The sequence below is a fragment of the Megalobrama amblycephala genome, linkage group LG24 (assembly GCF_018812025.1).
Source record: "Megalobrama amblycephala isolate DHTTF-2021 linkage group LG24, ASM1881202v1, whole genome shotgun sequence".
NCBI lineage: Eukaryota > Metazoa > Chordata > Actinopteri > Cypriniformes > Xenocyprididae > Megalobrama > Megalobrama amblycephala.
The window spans coordinates 8,449,993-8,459,734 of NC_063067.1; the positions used below are offsets into that span (position 1 = coordinate 8,449,993).

General features: G+C 35.8%; 1 protein-coding gene across 1 annotated transcript; it reads left to right on the forward strand.

The window, feature by feature from the left end:
• Positions 1-2,023: 2,023 nt before the first annotated feature.
• On the forward strand, positions 2,024-5,759 carry hoxc8a (homeobox C8a). The gene is made up of 2 exons (XM_048178977.1): positions 2,024-2,784; positions 4,144-5,759. The coding sequence occupies exons 1-2, from the start codon at positions 2,349-2,351 to the stop codon at positions 4,458-4,460; spliced, it is 753 nt and encodes a 250-aa protein (XP_048034934.1). The 5' UTR covers positions 2,024-2,348; the 3' UTR covers positions 4,461-5,759.
• The last annotated feature ends 3,983 nt before the right edge of the window (positions 5,760-9,742 follow it).

Consider the following 9,742-nt stretch of genomic DNA (forward strand, 5'->3'; position numbering starts at 1 on the left):
ACGTGCTTGTAAAGCTAATTTACAGTGTCCATACTGGTGCTGTACGCCTTTAAATCATATATTCGGCACTGCTTGAAGTGTTATGTGTTTTCACAGTGCAAAGTTTCCTTCAGGCTAAAGGTACATCCAAATAGGCTTTCTGTCATTGTCCTAATTTATTTGGATTACTGTGCGTTTTTCCAATGATAATTTGTCAATGATTATTTGTAAAAGTTACCCCTAAGTACACTAGATGGCGCTATTGACTCACAGTTAACGCATTTTTGGGCTGCTAAAGCTTGGGAGTGTGCTGCAAGAAAAGTGCTGAAAGAATGGCCTACAGTTATTAATCACAATTATGGCTTTAAAAAAAAAAAAAAAAAGCAAATGTCAACACGCTAAAGTAGGCTAATACACTTTACATTCACACCATCTTTATCATATTCTTAAAACAACTGTTTGTTTAATTACTGTTATTATATTTAATAGTTTTATGTTGTCTCGTATCTTCGTGCTACCGTGCTTTTTCACACTCTCCCTGTCTTTCTTTTGTTTTGTCATAATCCGTGACTCCGTAAAATTTTTAAAGCAGTGTCGGTTTTTATGCTGCCGTATATAGCTGCCATAATTTATTGAAGGCACTGGGAAATCGTAACATCATTTCAGTCTCGTGTGATATCTGATTTACAAATGTCGCCGATATGCTTTCCATTTATATATTCATTTTGGGGTACCTTTTTATTTTCAGAAATATGTTTCACTTTTTTGACATCCTCACATTTGACGCTTTAAAGATGACATTGATTTTATAACCAGGGCATTTATTTTAACTGTCCCTTTTAAACAATTCGTGTTACATTTATTATTGTTGTTTGTGGTGTTATTAATAGCTATAAAAAATATAAGAGCCTACTAATGATAAAAATAAAAACAATATCAATTACAATTACAATATTACAATAATTACTTTAATACATTCGCTTTTTAAATATTAAAAGAAATGCAATTATTTACTTAATTAATGTTTTTTAATTAGGCCTAAATGTTATTTTCGTTACAAAAAAATAACCCACTCCAGCTATGTTCCTGTAGCTGAGACAATGACCCATAATCTGCATCTTTATAGACTGTGAGATGTCTATAAATTTCCTGTGTGTGTCTTTCCCGTTTAGCAGCGAAGTGTAAAAATTGTCAAGTAACGACACAAAACCACATGCTCATATTTTGGGAAGGACTTTAAATGAGCAAAGCCGAAATAAACAACAAGCCATTAATGTGTCTAGTAAAATAACGAGGCATCTATTGCGCAATTTTATTGTGTCAGTGCGGCAGATTTACAACTTTTTAGTATGGTTTAGGAGGGCCAAGAGAGGCTTGCGTTTTCAGCTTTCTCTCTCTGTGTGTGTGTGTGTGTGTGTGTGTGTGTGTGTGTGTGTGTGTGTGTGTTAGCAGTCTAACACAAATAAAGTAGGCGTCACAATTACTCGTCACAACCTTTAAATAGGCTATAGCAGCAATGATAATAATAATAATAAAAATAAAAATTATGTTAAATATTTGTCATTGTAAATTTGTGTTTTAGCTGGTATGCGGTGTCAATCGTAGCCGTTTCCTTGTAATGTTCGTAAACTTGAGTAATGTAGTCCCTGTGGGTTATGGCTCGATACACAACCTTATACTAAACCTACCAGAATGGTTGTGTAATGGTCTCAGCGTATATGGCTTTTGGAAAGATAATGATACCTAGTTATATCAAAAACGAAATACCAGACAAATTGTTTCAACGTGACCGCAGGACTAACCCGTGCGGCCAGCATGAAGCTGTAGTAACCTGCGGGTACTCTAAAGAAGCCATTAAAAACTTCAGTGATTCATTCATGTAATACGTGCATCCGCCGTTTTTATTCAATAAAAATACAGACAACTGTGTTTCCCCTTCAAGGTAGACGCCTGTGGACGCTTTGGAAAGATGAGGAGCCAAAGGGTGGGGTGTAGGGGACAAGGAGTGGGGGGTGAGGGGTCTCATTGTAGTGGGGGTGGCTGGTGGGAGGCAAAAAAAGTACGAGCTTGTGACTGAGCCGTCGGAGCTAGCCAGCTTTAACCTTAACACACATCCACCGTGCACGCCATGATTTGAGGTTGCAAAAGGAAAGGCTGGCGATAGGAAGAGAGAGAGAGAGACTAAGCGAGAGGAGCTGAAGTGGGAGCTGCCTCAGATTGTCCGAAGGGGCAGCATTTCTCCATCTAGTTCCGGTTGCTCTGTCTGCGTTGCATGCCATTTGGAACCGCAACAATAGGTTGCCACCATTTAGAGAGGAGAATTTATTTTTTTTCCAAACCAGACTGACTCTTTTTAATGCTATATAAACATGAGCTCTTATTTTGTTAACCCTCTTTTTTCCAAGTACAAAGGCGGCGAAACATTAGAGCCAACTTACTACGACTGCAGGTTTCCACAGAGCGTTGCCCGAAGCCACACGCTCGTGTACGGACATGGAGCAGCTGCGCCGGGGTTTCAGCACCCGTCGCATCACGTACAGGACTTTTTCCATCACGGAACCACAGGTATCTCCAACCCTGGTTATCAACAGAACCCCTGTGCATTGGCATGTCACGGAGACGCTACGAAATTTTATGGATATGAAGCCCTTCCGAGGCAACCGCTTTATGGTACCCAGCAAGAGGCCAGTTTAGCGCAATACCCAGACTGTAAATCGTCCAATAGCACTAACCCTGGAGAAGGACAAGGCCACTTAAGTCAGAACTCCTCTCCGAGCCTCATGTTCCCATGGATGCGGCCTCACGGTTAGAACACTTACTATTTCACATTCTGTTCAATCACTGCGTGTGAGTTTGTCTGTGTGACTGCGTCAGTGTGTCAAGAGCCTTATTCTGCTCTAGCGTGCAGTGTTCATAAACAGAGATCAAAACACAGGTGGGTTATGCTTTTGCAGGTTGCGAAACTGTACTTAATAATAGGCTTTTCGTAAACGTATTTGTTCACTTCACTGAACCATCATTGTTTGTGTAAAAACGAATGTAGTAGTTTTGATAGTTGGCTAGATTGAGCTGGATGGACATTATCCGAAATCAGATTATTCTTAGAAATGATCACCTGTCTTACCACCTTTGTGGTGACTCAAATGAGAAATTTGTGATTGTAATGTGTAGTGGTAAACATCACATAAACATAATTCGTTTGATTTAAATTGACTTTGTTCGTTTGATTCCATTAATTTGCGTTTCCTTCCTGTTAAGGGGGAAAAACTAAAATAATCTAAAATCTAAAATAAAAAATCTGAAGTTCAATAGTTAGTTTAAAATAGTTTCAGTATAATTTTTTGTCAATCAAATTATATCGCAAAAGAAAACCTTTCAACACCTACTAATGACAAGTGTATTTGAGGCGTGTTGTGAAGTTCTATTAGCTTGCTTTAATTTAAAAATAACTGGTAATGAACCTGAATGAGGACATAAAGGTTTTCTATCTATTTATTTTGTTCGAGTGATAGATACTATGAAAACCTGTGTGTGTGTGTGTGTCTCTGTGTGTGTGTGTGTGTGTGTGTGTGTCTATGTGTGTGTGTGTGTGTTTGTCTGTCTGGCTGTGTGTGCGCGCGCGCGCGCGCGCCCGTGCACCAGGTTATGTGAAATTCTGTGCGTTACTGACCTGAATTAAAACTGCTGTGTAACTCAAACATAGAAACAACGCATTTATGGAAGAAATCAAATCTACTATATATAGATCTACTAATTGGAACACCATTGGATATAAGCGTGTAAGTTATATTTCCCGTTTATGACGGCAATGAATGTCCACAATTGATATAGCTTACCTGAATATGTTCTAGGGGCAAATCGTAATGAGGATATTATAGACTATAAGGCACACTATGACACACACACAAAACTATTTGTGCCAGAATTCGTCCTTGGTGTGCAATGAGTTGATGTGTGGGGGGGGGGGTGTTTGGAGAAAAGAAAAGAAAATCCATGTGTAAACAATTGAACTGTTTATTCATTTTTGTTTGCACATATAAATATAAATAGCTTAACAACTTATATTTCCTTCATGTTTTTCTAACTACATCCCAGAATATGTAAATGAAAAGAGCGAAGCAATGAAGACATGCAATTGACAGATATTTTTGTTACATTTCAAAGCTCCTGGGAGACGCAATGGAAGGCAGACATACAGCCGTTACCAGACTCTTGAGCTGGAGAAAGAGTTCCTGTTCAACCCATACCTCACACGCAAACGCCGCATTGAAGTGTCCCACGCGCTGAGCTTAACTGAACGGCAGGTGAAGATCTGGTTTCAGAATCGCCGAATGAAGTGGAAAAAAGAAAATAACAAAGACAAATTTCCGGGCCAGAGAGGAGAGGCTGAAGCAGAGGCCGAAGAAGAGGGCAACGAGGACGGTGAGGTGGAGGAAGGAGAAGACAAGGAAACGGAAGAGAAAGAGGAAAGCAAGGAGTGATTTTATGGTCTTTTTTATGGTTATATGGCAGATTTTGAAGAGGTCTCGCGAATGGGCAATGAAAGAGAAGAAGCGCCAATTTTATTACAAACAGTTGGGTCAAAACGTGAGAAAATCCCCCTTCCATACAAAAGTACCCTGAAACCTGCCCAAAGAGGGAAAAAAAACATTTTTTTTTTTTTTACCAACACACGAGGACTTTTACCATTAGCGAAAAGTGGATCTGTGTATTTGACAAATTACTCAGAGGCAGACTAACAGGAACACAATAACCCTTCGTTTTATTTAGGGAAATGTAATCAGCATGACAAGCATATATCGGAGTCTAACATTTATTTCATACTTGATGAGGATGTCTGGGGGATAAAAATGACTTAGATGCAACCAATTTAAATAATGAAATAATTGCATCAGCTTGTCACTTTTAAAAACGATTGGTCTTGTATATAAAATCAAGCCACAACATGCTGACATTTCGAATCAAATTGACAGAAGAATAGATTGTGTAACACTATTTCTGCAATCCGAATATGGCAATATTGCATTAGTGCTATGTGTACTGAGACAGGGGATGGCAAGTGTAGAAAATGCATTCTGTATTACATACTTTATCGATTACTTAACTGTTCTTTATTGTTATTCTATGTGAGTGGGCGAGGCTACAGTTTGTATTTTTTCGATTATTTTATTGGTCTCACCAGAGATTGCAATCGTTTGAAAATCTCAAAAGAAGCTACCTAATCATGGGAAATTTGCAATATACATTTCTACCTAGAGATTTCATAGACTCTTGTTTTGTAGTATTAAACCTAAGTTATGTAATTTACCCTTTTAATCACTTATTATGATTATCGAGCTTTTTGAAGTCTTTGGAAGACACTAATAGCTCGAAGCCAATCTTAACTATGTTAAAAGATTGTACCACGGCACTACCTAAAAACAAAGTTTTGCTTGCAAGAATGAATTTTTAATTTATTCTACATGCTGCTTTGTTGAAATTATTTAGACGTTTCCCCCAACAACTTAAACTGCCTATAGAAAATGCACATTTATGTGTAGATGAACAAACACGCTAATTACTACCCTACCTTATCCAAGGAAAGAGAGTCATTTATCGTGCTGGTGTTATAGCGTAGATTTTGAATTGCACTGAGTATAACCTTCATGTACGTCTTGTAATATCTTGCTGTTATCAATATGCTCGTTTTACTTGTGTTCCTCGTGTGAATATAGACAAATTCGTGTGTGTGTACGCCATTGTTGAAATCAACCGAAGAATAAACAAGATGGCTCATTCTATCACGTCTCATTTATTTATTTACTCGCCTGAATCCACTTGTTGGCAAGACACTGAAGTTACAAAATACCAAAACCTGCTTCTTTTTTGTTTAAATTCATGTTAAATACGACACTTAATGTCTTTTTATAGTATATATTTCATGTCTGTGAAGTGTCTGAAATGGCAAATGCAACCAACAATACTCCACCATTATGATCTGTTTGAAAACTCTTTAAGCTTTGAAAGATTGTCTCCACGTAACAAAAAAACAATGCAACTCAATCTCTAGCAAATAATCAAAGGCTGACTTGAGGGGTTTTAAGGGCTTGATTTTTGAATTTCACGTTTAATATGACATTTTGTTGTCAGTTCAAGCAAAATGGCGTGATCAACTACATCATTAAATATCACAATAAATATCATGCTTTTATCATGCAATTGTTGTTTTATTGTCAGGTGCTTAGTATGTCCAATTTCAACATAATCATGAACAGGAAAAAAAAAAAAATTCTCAGTTTCAATTATTTATTTTGAACAATTCCACCTCACGTAACCATATATCAGTACCAGTAACATTGGTTGCACAGTGTGTGAATCACTCAAGTTATTTCTTGTCAAAGGTAAATGATCTTTTTAAAAGTAATCCTCTACAACGAATCAAGGTTACTGAAATCCTGTAAATGTATATCCTCAAAAATACAACCTACTCTTTTAACATTCTTAAAATTTAGTCTTCACTTGTCCAGCAAACAGATCAATTTCTTGTCCAACAAAACATGAACCTTCTGTTCCTTGGACGAGGAATACTGTCTTTCATACTGTCTATACACAAAAAAGCAAAATTGAAAGACTTATTTAGTGCAACTTTGGATGTTCACTGAGAGAGGACACGCGAGCTAGAATATTGTCAATGTCAATGCCTGTCTTATTCAAAGACGAAAGGATCCATGAACAATATTTACAGTACATGTGCCTTACATTGTATTCTTTTAGCAGACAACACAAATTTGACAGAATATGCCGTAGGAACAGGAGAAATCTAATTAGTAGCTACAAAGATGTGTTTAATGCAGGTTTATGATAATGATTCGACATTTAAAATGTCTAAAATATTACTATCGCCATTAAAATCCTAGCGAGGCCTACCTTATGTGCGAGTGTTCAAAAGTGGTGTCTCTTTTACAACTTTTAATGGCAGGTCATAACAGTAGTCTAGTGCCCAATAAAGTAGCCGCAATTAGGCTGATGATGACATCACAAAGACTAGGCTAATATAAACAGAATATTGATATAATAAAATAGAATATCAGATTTTATTTTCAATAGCAACGAGAATTATCGGGTATTATAGGCAAATAGTTTTCAACGAGCCAACCCACAGCCAAGTAAGGTATTTCATATGAGTAATATTTCTAGATGTTTGTTGATACAAGCGAATATTACAATTCTGTTTCTTAAAACAGATGCGAATGATTAAAGTGTAGCTACATGCATCGCTTAAGATCTTGAGACAGGCAAAATACGTATTTTGATACAATGATACTGATTTTTTTAAAGCAAAACTTTTAAAGCATAAGATTCTTGAACATTTTCTTGCGTTTGCATGTACATAATATAGGCTACTTTTGCTGATAATAATAATAATTAACGTAATTGTTTGTTTCACTCTCCTTTTGTTGTTATGCTGTTGGATGGTCCCCTGTTGTAAAAAAAGATATTTTAGCTCAGGCATAGACCTTTTCAGGAAGTTCCGGTGGTAGTGACAATTGCAGTGGTCATTGTCCATCCGCCTTGCCTTTGTATTGCACTGCTGTTACATTCCAAATGAGGGCTTTACTATACCTGCAGTAAACTTTATTGGTGGTGTAAACCCGACAGTGTCGCATCCGGGCAGACGTTTTTGCCTTTTGATTTCTGTGCAGTGCAGACAGGCTAGAACAAGACACAAGGAAAGCAACGTGGACGTGGGACTGCTTTAAGTGTATGTATACGCAATGGTGCATGTATATGTGTATGTTTTTTTGTTTGTTTGTTTTTTTACGTTTTATAAGAGTGGAGGTTGTCATATTTGTGCACATATTTACATTTTGTTTATGATTGTGCTAGCAAATTTGAAGAAAAAAAAGTAGTTCAAAGAAACGAATTAAACGGAAAAACCTTACCCCGTTCTCGGCTATGTTCGTTAGTGTAAGTATTAGTGCATGTATTTATTTTTATTTTTTTTATTAAAGTGCAGTATTCAATATTTGTATAGCCATTTGTATTAAATTTATATTTGTGGTATAAAAACTAAAAAGATATGAGTGAGTGAAAGAATTTAATTAGGCCTAAAGGAAGACCTTACACAGCTTACATAGAGTTCGTTAACTTTTACGGATTGGCTTAGCCAAAATATCGTTTAGTTAATAGGCTATATTAATGTCACAAAATAGTTTTGGCGTTATATTGTCTTGGTTGGTTTTGTTTTTGCTGAATTGCAAAAATTTCCACATTACATGTTACAAATAACTATTTAAAGAATATCTCATGCAGTTTTCTTTAATGCTATCAACTTGCAATTAATGATTCTGATTCCAATCAATTAAGCCAACCAATCAAGATCATATAACGAAATTCGTTTAAAGAAAACAAATGACTAGCAACTACGGTGAAACATAGCGTTAGCTTTTGTAGAATAAGGTAAAGATTTAGCAAAACATAGGGTTTTATTTACTTGCACAATAAAACAACACTGAACTGTACATTTCTCAACTTTGACATTTTCAGACGTGTCATTTTCAGAACTGTTAAGCTTGAATATCACTGAATCAACATCATTGAACATCAGTGAATCAATAATTATATATTTGATATTTTTAAACAATTATTTCATAAAGAAATACTGTCTGACAGAGAGGAGTGTTCATTTTGTATTAGTATTATTAGTTGTTCAGTGCAGACATTTGACATCAAATGGAAATGTTTTTTTGAAAATACATAATTAAAAATACTAGCAACTTTTTAAACCTTGTTTTGTTCTCTTTTGTAAATGCCTCTATACACAATGAACATGCAAATGTAACTTTAAGATAATTTTGTGAAATAAGATTTTGACAAAGTTATGTGGTGTCTCTTTTACATCTTTTAATGGCAGGTCATAACAGTCTAGTGCCCAATAAAGTAGCCGCAATTAGGTTGATGACATGACAAAGACTAGGCTAATATCAACATAATATTGACATAATAAAATAGAATATCAGAATTTATTTTTAATATAGCAACGAGATTTATCGGATATTATAGGCAAATAGTTTTCAACGAGCCAACCCACAGCCAAGTAAGGTATTTCATATGTGCTCTGTTCCATGATCTTTATAATTACTTTGCTCTTACAAATGCTTTGGAAATGATCATGAGATTATTTTAATTTTTCTTAAACAATGAGAACTATCTGTCTCCTAATGATTCTGAGTTATAATGTACTCCGAACTGCTGCAGACATAAACTCAACTAGCTACTAAAGACGACTGGCCCAAAACAAAATCTCTAATGGGTCAAATGGGGTAAATAGCCTAAGGAAATGGCCCCATGGTTAAAAAAGATTTGCTTCATTAAGATTTTTAAACACTTAATTATGAATATTAATACTATTTGTGTGTGTGTATAGGCTACAGGACAATGGGTATTTCCATTTTATATTTAAACATTCTGATAAACAAAATAGGGCTTGCACAGGTTATTACCAAACACCTAATACATTTTGCCCACTATAGTCCATCTATACTGTTTCACAATTTTCATAATACCCAGTATCGGGGGAAAAAAAAAAAAAATCATCATTAAGCTTTTAATAGTAGCCTATTGGACTAATTGGACTCACAAAAATCTAGCCTATATGACAAATATAAAACTGGTTTATCAGTGTCATCAACTTAAGCAAACAAAAAAAGGGAAAAAGAAAGAAGAAAATGGGAAATGCGATCTTTGAGAGAGGGTGAAACGTAACACATTCCTAGTTGTTTAG